At 45.7% G+C, this 13,091-nt stretch overlaps 1 protein-coding gene across 1 annotated transcript; it reads right to left on the bottom strand.

Annotated features, from left to right (window-relative positions):
- Positions 1–419: 419 nt before the first annotated feature.
- LOC148030546 (putative lipoxygenase 5) lies at positions 420–7,021 on the bottom strand. Its single transcript, XM_087686900.1, has 9 exons — positions 6,299–7,021; positions 5,433–5,942; positions 4,751–5,281; positions 4,281–4,646; positions 4,061–4,146; positions 3,854–3,961; positions 3,391–3,698; positions 2,832–3,098; positions 420–1,703 (listed from the first exon to the last, which is right to left on the bottom strand). The coding sequence occupies exons 2-9, from the start codon at positions 5,920–5,922 to the stop codon at positions 950–952; spliced, it is 2,910 nt and encodes a 969-aa protein (XP_087543026.1). The 5' UTR covers positions 5,923–5,942; positions 6,299–7,021; the 3' UTR covers positions 420–949.
- Between the last annotated feature and the right edge of the window lie 6,070 nt (positions 7,022–13,091).

Genomic DNA, 13,091 nt, shown 5'->3' with positions numbered 1-13,091 from the left:
ACTTGGTATGTGGGCCCATTAAATCTCTAAGAATGAGTAAATCTTGTTTTTCACAAAGTTGATACTCCTTGTGTTGTTCATGTCAAAGATTGTAGAGATCGTGAGGCTTCTTTGATGTTGTTGCTTTTGGAAAGAGTAGTCTCTTTTGATAATATTGTAAGAAGGCTAAAAGGTTGTGCTTTTTAGCTTAAAAAGAAACTCCTTATAAACTTTTGCCATGCCTTATCCCATGAGACCACTATGTGCTTAGAGAGTTCCAACGTCATCAATGTCTTTGAGCAGTTGATTTGATGGACTGAACATCAAGGTGTTAAGGATATGGAGATCCTTTGCGGGATAAGCAAAGCCTTGCATGTAAACCTGATAAACGTTTATAATCTATTCACAGAATAAGATTTGCCTAGTCTCACATGCAAATGTAATAAAGTTTGATTCTTTATTCATTGATATTTGCAATTGAATATAATAAATAGGTAGTGTACAACTGTGGACATGCCGAGTGGTACGGCTTACATCCACAACATATCTGGTAAAGGTAGGGGAAAGATATATAGGGTGACCAAAATTGTAATGGCTACGTATGCATGTACAACTATCAATGGGTTGGCACGGAGCCTATGGATAGGTTGTCATTGCTTTGATGAGAAATGCACAGGGATGGGATGGGGTGGGGTTTGTACATAGGTAGATGTCTCCATCAATGGTGTCAAAAAAAAGTGGTGACCGGTGGCTCAAAAGGGGGGTTGCCAAAAATGGGTGGTGGTGGGGGGGGGGGGGGGGGATGGGGTGAAGGTGGACACCCCCCACTCCCATGAAAGAACTTATGGGAAAGAGGTAGGTAGTTGCGCTTGTGTACAAGCCAAAATTTTTTGTTAATGTTAATGGTATGGAGGCGGGCCCCACCAAGCAAGATGGGGAAAGATGAGTGAGGCGCGGGCGCGGGGCCCAGTCAGATGGAGATGCTGTTGGGCACACCCCGGCCAGTGAGACCCGGTCCGGAGGTGGGCAGAAGGAACTCGTAGGGCATGACGCCCGGGCCGTTGCGGTTCTTGAGGCCGGGGCTGGCGTTCCGTTGCTGAATGAGGGCCTCGATCCGCTGCATGCTGCCGGCGAAGCGGTCGGCCGCCGCCAGCGCCCGCCCGTCGGCAGTCCACCTGGCGTGCGCCCGCTGCCCCAGATACTCCTCGTCCGGCGAGTGCGACGACAGCGTGTCCACCACCGCCATCAGCGTCGTGGCCTGCTGCTGGTTGGGCAGCGCCGACAGGAAGAACCTCTCCGGGTCCCGCGCGAACTCCTGGTACTCCGGCGTCCCCTTCTCCGGTATGAGGCGCCTCGTCAGGCACGGCCGGTTGGGCACGTACCCCCCGTACGCGTACTGCCCGAAGTTCACCGCCGCGTGGAAGCCCGAGCACACCCAGATGATGGTCGTCAGCACCCCCTTCAGATCCTGCGGCGTCTTCAGAGCCGGCCACCATGCCTCCTCCTTCTTGTCCGCGTGGCCCCTCTCCCTAACGTCCGCCCACCATGCTTGGATCTCCCCGTCCCCCCTCACGGACTCCTCGTCCTGGTAGTACAGAGACACGTACTCCTCCACCCATTCCGTTATCGCCTCCCAGATCAGCATGCCGTCTGCTGCATACGGGTAGTCCTCCACCAGTAGCTTCAGGCCGTTCGGTTGGCTGGCATCTTCCACGGCCATGCCCCTGTCATCATGCAACCCAACCCATCAGAATTACGCATGGCTCGTAATCCGTCTTGTCTCTACTATTATTATCACACAATGATTATTGTTACATGAATCCATTAGTCTCTAGACATTCAATTGGCCTGCCTCCCGTACTAATGTAGGAAGGTACGATCCTGCCTCCCTGCTTCCCTCCCTCCGGTATGTCAGCCCGTTTGGACGTATCTAACTGGGGCAGGGGGCCCAGGGGCCAGGCCCCACACGGTATTTAGGCCATACCTGGCAATGCTTTCAGGCTGCAATCTACAGGAACCGTCGGGCCCGACTTGCCGTATCTATGTCCTGGCTTCTCGCATTATTGGAATTTGGAATACAATCGATTATCTATTATTTGGAATAGGGTTGTAAAAGTTTTGCCCTGCCAAGATAGACTAGCCTAAGAGTGAAGGGTCGGTTTTTACTCGATTCTCTAGATTCTAGAACTTGCTTGGGTGTGTCAACACTGAACAGCCTTCACAAAATTCTCTGTTAACTTGGAACGCAACTCCTTTTTTTAAAATAAAGGGTACATTAAAATATGAAAAAAAGATATTGATTTTGCAAATTCTTCCTCAAAGTGAATTTAGATTCTACGGTTGAAGAAAAAGTATTTCCTAGGTTATAACTTACGAGCCCTTCGATATACCAGCCGCTCATTCGTTTTCTTAATGATTTCATCCTATACCAACTCTCCCGAGTCGCCAGTGCCACACCTATGGGACGGCCGAGGTTCATGAGCTTGAAATTTTTCTATGCGGACTTTTGGCATCAAGCGCTAGGACAAATGAGGTATAATGTTGACTTCCAAGTTGTTCAACTCACACAATGGTCAACCCAGTGTTAACTTCTGTGTGCGATGCAAGCTTCAACGCATAAAAGCGCCTGATGGCCTAGTGATGCTGAGCTGGAAGAGAATTACTGCTGGTCCAATTCAAAGGGGTTTGAAAGGGTGCAACTTGCAGCAGAGTCAGACGACCTACAGGCTACTAGGTTTTGTTCTTTTTTCGTTTTGTAACAGTGGTAATGAAGTCAAACATATTATTAGTGGCAGGTGCCAGGTGTTTGGTGGGGGAAGAATTATTAGACAGAGAGAGAGAGGGAGACTGACCTTTTAATGAGGTCAGCGGGCAAGCCTTCTTGGTCGAACCTCCACATGGCGGCGTAGGCGGCAGAGCTGATCTCGAGAGAGAAAGGGCCCGGGGTGAAACAGTTCTCGATGACGCCGTCGGCGTTGATGAGGAGTTGGCGAGCGGAGGCGTTGATCTCCAGCGTATATCGGAAGTGGGGCTGCAGGAGCTTCGAGATGGGGTGCATGACGCTCAGCTGTCGATGCGCCGCGATGATGTAGGGTTCCACAGATGCATGGCTCCTCAACCTATATATATCCATCATCGTTAAGAACGAAATAAATAAATGCTGACACAAAAAAGAGAAAACAAAAAAGGAAACTGAATTCTCAGTTCAAGTATGCTATATTAAAGAAGCAAACGATATGTAGATTTGAAGCTAGATCTCCTCATCAAATCTATATATGTGTATATACATATACAGATATATAACTTATGAGCATGAATAACATTATTTGTCTATTTTGAATCTCGACATCCTTGTAGTAGAAATATATTTTTGGGGCGAGGCAAGTACGAGTTATTAATTGCGATACTGACCAATGGTTGACGAGCTGGTGGAATCCCGCGTCGTTCGAGCTCACGTGCGCCTTGGCCAGCTGCCACTCCCAGTAGCCGGAGTCGTCGGCGGGCGCCGGTGTGAAGACGCGCGTGTTGGCGGGCGCCCCTCTCGAGGGTGGCGGCAGGCTCAGCTCAATGGCCACCGGCAGCATCGTCCCTGCCGCCGTCAGGAAGAAGAGCGTCCTGGATGCATACATCTTCCTCCCTTCCAGCGCATTTACGCGCTTCACAAAAGGCATATACGCGTCGTGGTAATCGAGAAGAAATAGCCTCCCTTTGCTCACAGCCTAAAACCACCACCACCACCACCAAAAACAAAGGAAAAGAAAAGAGACGTTTAGAATTCGAAAATTTAAACTGTTTGTTTAGAGTATGTGGCCGCCAGTTGGCCTAGATTTGTTTAACATTAAAACGCTAATGCTTCCAGCTAGCGGGATTTTACCTCTTCAACTGTCAGCCCTTCGAGTCTTCCAGCGATAGCGTCAGCCGTGATTGCTGAGACAGGCGACCCATACACCTCCGGGTCCAAAGTGCTTCTTGGCGGAAATTCCTGCAGATTAGCATAATTACCGAGGTTTAGCGAATCTAAGGATAGTCAAATAACCTGAGATTCACTCGAACAAGTGAAATAATTTAAGCCTTGACATACTTGCAAGCGTTGAATGTTAACGGGGTTCACACCGGCAAGCACTTGCCGCCCGAACTCAACGTCTCGAAGCCATGCAAACTGATCTCCTGCGATCAGTCCAAGCAAAAATTAAGGTTTAGCTAATTGCAGTGTGGGTTTGCATTAATTCGTTATCTTCATGTTGGATGATTGAAACTGCATGAAACGGACTCGATATGGAGATTCGTGTGTAATTGCTTACTTGAGACGATCCCGGGTAGCTCGTACTGCAACACCTTGGAAACTTCGTTGGCGGATTCTTCCAGTTGCTTCATGCTGAAGTTAGCCAAAGGAATGACAACGTCCTTGAGAAAGCCATTACTGTCTTCATCAAGGCCTAGCTTCCGGGCTTCAAAGGTGTGCGCTTGATAGAGCTTGTCGATATCACGGAAGCATTGGAATTCGTCGTGGGAGTCTTTCAGGGCGTTCGCCAAGAAGGGGATGAGCTGATGGATGGCACCCTTGCATGTATTGCTGATGAAGTTATCTTGCTTAGTCGCCTCAAACGCTTCGTCTCTTGGGACGTAGTAATTGAATCCCATGGGCAAAACACTCTCAGCCTTGGCATCTGTAACATTTGAAAAAATCAAGCGCACGTATTATCATCCATGTTTCGAAGTCATAATCATCATTAAGGAACTTTATGAATTGAGATTGAGACGTGGTTAGTACCTGCTTTTGTTGGCAACCTCCCAGTTCTACATCTTCTCGGGTAGGGAAGCTTGTCACTGCCACCCAAGGTAGGGCGAGCAAACTCCTTGCCCTTGTCTGGATTGCCGATATCATTGTACACATCGTAGTCATACACTCTCTCCCACTCTTTTCTGATGCCGCGGCCATTGCCTCGCAATGAGGCCTTCTCTGCCTCCCTCAAGTCCCTCAGTCCGGGCGGGGTCTGAGAGGGCAAGGAAACCTGATTGCTGAAGAACACTCTCTCCTGGGGGCAGTTGAATTTGGACTGCACCCAGGAGTAGCAAGAGAAGTAGACGGAGGAGCCTCCGGAGGCAGGCAAGCCATCGAGGGCAATGGTCTCGAGGAAGAACTCGTTCTGGTGGTTGTTGACGATGGCGATGGCGCCTGGCGTCCCGAAGGCTTTGCTGAGGCGGAACTCCGCCAGATACACGACCTTGTCAGCCGCGATCTTCGCCTTCTCGGACCAGCCCTGGAGGACCGCCATGTGGCTGCGCTTGCCGTTTTTGGTTGCTGCGCCATGCAAAAGGCCATTACGATCAATATGAGAAATCCAGGCGGTTGATGAAATTATTTGCGGCATTATCATGTGTAACTGAGACTCAATAACACTAATCCGTTGATGTGCTAAAAGGAATCAATAAATATGATCAATGGCACTTACTTGGGTCGAGCTGGTCCTGGCTGACGAGCTGCAGGGTGATTTTCTGGCCGGCGGCATCAGCGATGCAGTCCACCTGCTCAAGGAACTTCTCGTTGACGTGGGCGTTACGCTTCCGTCGGATTGTCACCTTGGCGGTTAATGTGAGAAACTGTCCAGATGACGAGGGCAATGACTTGTCTTGAAAGGTGCCTCTCCTAAAGCTAGCCGCAGCAGCGGCGGAAGAAGAAGAAGAGAAGGAGGAGGAGGAGGAGGAGGAGGCTGTCCTCAAATCAGGCGACCTTTCCACCACCACCGCCGCACTGCCATTGCCGCCGTTCCGGCCCGCAGCCGCCCTCACCCCGCCAAATGTAGCTGCAGTTAATGTGTCACTGTTCCTTTTGTCGTTAGAGAAGAGGAGCTTACTGTTTTGAGCAGACGCGATCAACGATCCACTGAGAGTCGATGCAATCGAAGTTGGCCCTGCGGAAATGCTGTGTGCAGATTGCAACATGGCCCAGTCCAGATGTGTGCCTGAAGATGATTTGAAGAGAGTTAGCGGATTTGGAGGAGAACTAGAAGACTGCTCTCATAAAGCAAATGAATGCCTAAAGATTCAGCTGAGCGAAGATGGTGGCTAATGGCCGCAACAAACTAGACGCGCTCAAACTAATACGTGTCAGTTTTATAGCTAGTGCCAGTGCGGTGGACGTTATCTCTGGCAGCTAGGTATGTGCAAAGGAGCGTAGAAATTGAAAGATAGAGATGGTGGTGGTTTGATACGCCTAATATATAAGGAGAGGGGAAGGGCTAACCGCTATGAGCTTTCTGAAGATTTGGCCAAATAGAGAGAGAGAGAGAGAGAGGATATACTAACGACGAAAACTTACTTTTCTTTCCTGCCTGGCGAAGTGATTGATTGATTGTTGATAGAGTACTGATAGAAATGGGAAATTATTTGAGGTGCGATCTGAGTCGATCCCTCCGTCGAGCTGGCCTTCTAACCTTCGTAGCAAGCGCTCGATTCTCAATGCAGTGCGCTGCGCAAGCTAGTTTCTTTTTTTCCTTTTCGTTGAATTTCTCTCTCCTCCTGCCTTTCCTCCCCCGATCGCCTTTTTTCCTGTCTGGATCACTATTTATAATGCAATGGCTTCGTTGATATGACACCCTGCGGCAATGCACAACGCGTCTGGCACTGTTTTTTAGGTGTATCGGAGGCAGTTATTAATACTCAAAGGTTTAGACAATTCGCGGCCTGTATAAAATTTCCACAAGGATTGCTCGTGGTGGTTGTTTACGATCTTCTTTTGAGGCAGGGCGGGGAGAAGAGAGACTGCTCAACTAATGCTTTTTAGAAGGGAGAGGAGGAGAAGAAAGGGATATGAAAAGGGATGGATCAAGATGAAAAGATGATGATGGAAGTTGAGAGGAATAAACAGTAATAGTTTGTGGATGGAAGGGGAACGCGAGTACTAAAGAAGAAAAACTGCTCCAATAATCAACGATGGAGTGATACGAGCTATTAAGAATTGGGATATGGAGGTGGGGTGGGCAACTTTTGTACAGGTGATTGCATGCAAGGAATGGGCTGGCAAAAGGAAAGGAAAATTGAAGGGGCCGCAGAGAGAGAGAGAGAGAGAGAGAGAGAGAGGGGGGGGGGGAGGGGTGGATAAGAGGGGGAGTTCAAAATGAGAAAAGAAAGAGAGAGGGAGCGATGAAATATAAGGCCCAAGGGGAAGGGTAGCAAAGAATGGGTCAGCGAGAAGCTTCAAAAAGAAGCGTTTGCGTTCTCTTGGATGCTTCTCTATTCTTGCATAAACAACCTAGCCTAGGGGGGTAACAAGCAGGATGAAGTATTATTTGTGAGAAGAGGAGAGACGAGGGAAAAGGAAAAGGGTGAGTCTGCAAGGAACTAGTCTTCGGAGCGAGCTGTCGGTAGGCAGAATGAATGAAGGAATGACCTGCCCCCTCTTCGCTTATATAATGACTAGTACACGTAGCGCCGGGGTGGGGGGGGAGGGGGGAAAACATTCGTCGCAGGAAAATAAAAGGTCCGCTGCGTCGATAAAGGGTTGTTTTTTTTTTCTTCCGCCTGTTTTGTTTGCCCCGGTCGCGACTCGCGAGTCAAGCCCCCGCGCCAATTCGCATCCATCGGCCGCCGTAAAACGTACGACCCTGCGAGGTACGTGGCTTTCATCGCGGCCGCCTTCATACGTGGCCGCCATTTGGGCCGTCGGTGGTCTCCCCCTTCTCTCCCGAGTCCCCCTCCCCCCCCGCAGTGCCTCGGATTTTTACCGCACATGCACCTACGGAATTCGGAAGAGCGGCGAAAAGTGAACGCCGAGTGAATCCTTGGTTGATTCACAGGAGAGAAAAGAAAACGCACAAAAGGGAAAGGGGAAAGGGGAAAAAAGGAAAAAGTAAGATTCATTTCTCGTATAAACGAGAGAGTATCCCAAAGGCGGAGAGAGAGATATCATCCAAGTATCCTTACTAAGGAGAACAGGCTAGACATATATATCACAGTACCCCTTAGGGTGTGCACTGTATGTGTGACGGGGAGAGATCAAAAGTAGCCTTTAGGAGTGAGGACCACCACCCCTATCCCTCTGTTCCTTTTCCTCCCTCCCTCTCTCTCTCTCTCTCTCGGATATAAGTACCCTTTCTTCTCAAGAATTCACCCCCTTGCACCTAATGGTCGGCACTTTCTTATAGCTTTTCACCCCGCTTCTTTTTGCTATCTCTTCCGATGTAGCCTTGCCTTATGTATTTACTTTATCCGTAATATTGTCTTGCACAACCCACATTCTCAATTTGCACAGGAAACAACCACATCAACTTAATGCACATCTAGCACATGAACATGATGGCACTCATTTTTTTGGTGCTATGCAAAACTTGCTCTTGAGATATATTTATCAAGCTCATGCATACATGGGAAGGCAATTGATCGTATTTTTAAAACTAATGTATAGATGTTTTTATGCCCAATAGAGTTTGGGGAATGTTGTAAAGATAAGCCTAATTCTTCTAGCAAAGTTCCTCCAATAAATTTCATATTTTGATGTCCTTTTTGTAGATTACCAGGCATTTAGGCATTTATTTCAAATTCATGAAGATGCACACCCTTGTTGTTTCCCTCTTTTCCAAGCAAAAAGGAACTTTGAGGTACAGCCCATATTTTGGGAAGTTTCAAGGATGTTTCCATAATTCTACCTTACACTAGCATAGGGGAATCTCTCAAGTACCTAACTTGGGCTTCAAGCAACTGCCACACAACAAGTCTAGCTCTTATACATATGACGACAAAAAAGTCAAAAGGGAGAAGATTTTCTTTGTCCATTCAATTGTGGACGTATTAAGTAGACACAAAATGTAAGTGGGCATTAATGTGATCTTCCAACTTATAACTTTAATTACGCATAACTATTACCCTCCAAATAGAAGAGCTTGGATAAACTATGGCTCTCCAACTCTAAGTAGCTTAGTCAACTCAAAATCATTGTTCCTTAAGCAAGCTTAGGTCAACTACTCCACGAGTGATTATAAGGAAAGGTTAAGGAATTGTTGTGACAAGGACTAAGAGAATTCAATATGCTTGGGAGAGCACACCACTAGATGGTTACTCTTTTACCTATTAGTTCCTAGACAAGTTTATAACAGATTTCATAGTTATAAATGGACATTGTTAAGATCTCACAAAATCATTTTTCTTCCACACTATTCATAACTTGTAAGAAATTTTGATTAATTCCTAACATCAATTATGAATCCATCATTGTCTCAATGCTTCATAGTCCAATTTACCCTCTTATACTTATGTGAAATTTTCCTTAGCATTTGATCACATCCTATTTATGATCATCTCCCAACACATCATGGTCTTAGTCAATATTTTCACACACTTACCAGTCTTCACTACATAAATTAATAAACTAATGATGAATAAAATGCAAATTTCTACTGCACCATCATTTCAATGGAAAGTCTACTTTGAAATTACGTAGTCTTAAATTGTAAGAGGTCTTGAGTCAAATGTATGTCCTACCTTTTTTCTTTTCAAATTTTGAGTGATATCCAAGTTTGCACTTTGTGCATGCATATGGCTTTCACTATTGAGGTATAAGGAAGCGCAAACATTCATAAGTTAATTATCTCAAGTAAACCTTCAATGATCTAAGGTTTCTTTTCCAACAAGAGTTCAAACACTTGCATGGTCATATGGTTGAGTTTCAACCATGAATTGTCATTCATGATGTCATTATAGTGATAATGGAAATTTAACACTTGAAGTAAGATTATAACCGATTACCTATTTGCTTGCAAGTTGTCATTTCAAACACATCATCATGCATGGAAAAAGGATTGAATGATTGAGAAACAAATGGATCTACTTGAACTATTACTATGTGACAACAAACACTCATCATTTGTGTTTTCAAGATCCCCGACATATCAAAATTAATGGCAAGGCATGTTGTCAAAAGAAACTAAGTACTCCAATTATGCCTATATGCTTATGGTACCAAAGCTTCCTAGCCACAAGAAATAGACTCATATGTTTATAATATGATTTGTGCTATATGTATAGTGAAAATAGTATGACTATGTATCTTAATGAAAGGTTAACAAAGAAACTTGCATTTTAGAAGGATTTGTTTATTTAACATATCTAACACTTTCCTATAAGTAGGATATTGGGTACATGACATTGATTGCACTAGATAGAATCCAGCATATCACAAAATGAGGAAGGAAGTATGTGTTAGGATGCACCTTTTTCTTTCATACTCCTATCTTAAAGCTTACCGCATGTTTGGTGAGAAATCCTCATTGTGACAAGCAACTTTTCACATGCTTTAACATATCTATATAGTAAGTGCATCCATGCTTCACTATGTTGCAAAAATAGAGAGCACTTTGCACCCTAAGTCACACTCCATGTGGGAAATGGATTGACCACATGGGCACACACTCTTTTGACATTAATTTCTCATCTATACATTATATTCAAATCATCTATAATTCAACAACTTTTGAGTTGAAACCACACAAACAACTAAAGCTCTCTAGAATTTCATAAAATTATTAATGTGCTAAAATAAGTAGATATGGAGACAAGAATTTGAGCATAGATAAATAGAGAGAGAGAGAGAGAGAGAGAGAGAGAGAGAGAGAGAGAGAGAGAGAGAGAGAGAGATCTAAGCATGAATGCATCCTTGTAATTGCTATGATGTGGGATATGAATTGCACTAACTAATCACATTCAAAAAAATTTAATAAGATTATTTATCTTTTTGTGATGATAAAGTTTCCCTTTAGATTTAGGAGAAAGCTACTACCTTGCTAGTGATGTCTGAGACATAGGTATCAAGTCCACATATTGATGCATACATCCTCTACTCTACATCATATGTTATGAAACTTAAATATGTGTGCATCTTAACTATTAGTTGAATGACATGGATGTCCACTATAGGTCACTAACAAGCATTTGTTCCTCTCTTGTGGAGCTCAAGGGTTGTTACTATGTTTCACGTAGCACAGAGGAGCGGAAAATGGAAATAGCAAAAAAGGTGTAGGATAAAAGCGGAAAAAGGTGCCTTGACCAGTAAACTAGTCCCTGAAAAATTCAAATGTTCGGGCACGACCCTCAGAAAGTCGTGATGTTGGGCCGAGACAACAAAAGAGAAAAAGGACGCACCATTAAAATGTGGGAGCACCCCCGAATCTTTGTAAAAGAGTGCCAGGATCGCTCCTATGCAAAGTGTACGCATTAGTTGGGAACATGATAAATTAGAATGGTGGGAAATGGGAAAAAGGGCCTAGGCTACGGCCGGCCATGTAAAAGAGGGAAAAGGGGATGACCGCCCAAAAAGGATTTAGGGCTTTGTATATAAAGTGGAAAAGTGAATGAGAAGCTCATTCTTTGGTGTGTGGCAAAAAGAGTCTTCTTCTTCCTCTCTTCTTCTCTCCTTCTTGCTTGTGTGTGCTCTTGAGAGAGGGAGTGTGAGAGTGTGAGGGAGTGTGTGTGTGTGTGAGTGAGGGATCAAGAGGGTGAAGCTCTTCACCATTTCCTCTCCTCTTCTTCTCTTCTCTTCTCTTCTCTTCTCTTGTGCGCGCTAGCCGACGCACCGTCGATCCTACAAGTGTAGTGAGCTTACCTTGATGCTCGATCGAGTACCCTCCTCTCTCTTGCACTCCGGTAGCTCCACGATTCGTGATGCTAGCTCAAGCATCCTCAAACCTCCTCCATCTCCAAGCTCCATCCTCCATAGCCACGCGCGCAAAAGAAGAGAAGAGAAGAGAAGAGAAGAGAAGAGAAGAAGAGGAGAGGAGATGGTGAAGAGCTTCACCCTCTTGATCCCTCACTCTCACACACACTCACTCCCTCACACTCTCACACTCCCTCTCTCAAGAGCACACACAAGCAAGAAGGAGAGAAGAAGAGAGGAAGAAGAAGACTCTTTTTGCCACACACCAAAGAATGAGCTTCTCATTCACTTTTCCACTTTATATACAAAGTCCTAAATCCTTTTTGGGTGGTCATCCCCTTTTTCCTCTTTTACATGGCCGGCCGTAGCCTAGGCCCTTTTTCCCATTTCCCACCATTCTAATTGATCCTATTCCCAACTAATGCGTACACTTTGCACAGGAGCGAGCCTGTCACTCTTTTACAAAGATTCGGAGGCGCTCCCACATTTTAATGGTGTGCCCTTTTTCTCTTTTGTTGTCTCGGCCCAACACCGCGGCTTTCTGAGGGTCGTGCCCGAACATTTGAATTTTTCAGGGAATGCTTACCGATCAAGGCGCCTTTTTCTGCTTTTATCCTGCGTCTTTTTTGCTATTTTTATTTTTTCCATTTTTCGCTCCTCCGTGCTACGGGAAAAATGGTAACATTACCCCCTTCCTAGCCAAGTGCCAGTCCCATGGCACTACGGTGGGACGTAGTGGCTAGTTAGGTCGGCTGCTAGGTGGAACAGGTAGGTGGCTGACACTGCTTCCAATGTGGTTGGGTGAATGATAAGTGATGGGGTTTAAGGACGATGACCAGGAAAGATTCCGGCGTGCTTTAGGCTACATGAAGATACTCGGTATTGTTCACACTATGACTCCATGCCTGCGTCCGTAGCACTCAACAACACATAAAACAACATTCGAACAGTCTCAGACTCGATAGAAATTGCGACTCTGCACTTGCCGAGAAGTGCGTAAGATTGAGCCCCATATGGGCTTAATTTGGCAGTTGTGGGTTGAAGTAGTGGTTTGCCAAGTTGGATCAAATGCTTGTGCGTTAAGACATTGAAATCTGCTTTCTCATCAATCAAGGTGTTGAAGGAGCATGTTTGCTTGGCAGTGACCGTGACACGGAGGTAGGCGGGTTCTACAACTTCCTCATCATCCTCATTGATTTCAGTGATTGTGGCTGCTTGTATTTTGACCGATGGTTCTAACATTGGTTGCTTATGCAAAGGATGAGTGGGAGGGTAGTACTTCTTGACACGGCTGCCACATTGAAGAAGCCTATTCCTTCACCATCCAGGGTCTCAAGCTCGACATTACCGGTTCGGCTGATTGCCCGAACCTTGAAGGGTCTGAGACCTCTGAATTTCATCTTTTGCTTATGTCCTTTAGCTGAGTAAAGGAGTACTAAGTCACCCTGTTCAAACTCGCATTGCTTGA

The sequence above is a fragment of the Lygodium microphyllum genome, chromosome 10 (genome assembly GCF_053477565.2).
Source record: "Lygodium microphyllum isolate KBCC chromosome 10, Lygodium_microphyllum_v1.1.10, whole genome shotgun sequence".
Classification (NCBI taxonomy): Eukaryota; Viridiplantae; Streptophyta; class Polypodiopsida; order Schizaeales; family Lygodiaceae; genus Lygodium; species Lygodium microphyllum.
The sequence above is the reverse complement of the archived record's forward strand: the minus strand, read 5'-3'. Positions and strand labels throughout refer to the sequence as shown.

What these genes read in the sequence shown, in the direction of transcription:
- LOC148030546 (XM_087686900.1), bottom strand. Translation starts at nt 5,922, where the DNA reads ATGTTGCAATCTGCACACAGCATTTCCGCAGGGCCAACTTCGATTGCA. An exon ending in TTAACATTCAACGCTTGCAA is followed by an intron (nt 3,962 to 4,060) that starts GTATGTCAAGGC and finishes GCTAATCTGCAG; the next exon opens with GAATTTCCGCCAAGAAGCAC. An exon ending in AAGGGCTGACAGTTGAAGAG is followed by an intron (nt 3,699 to 3,853) that starts GTAAAATCCCGC and finishes TGGTGGTTTTAG; the next exon opens with GCTGTGAGCAAAGGGAGGCT.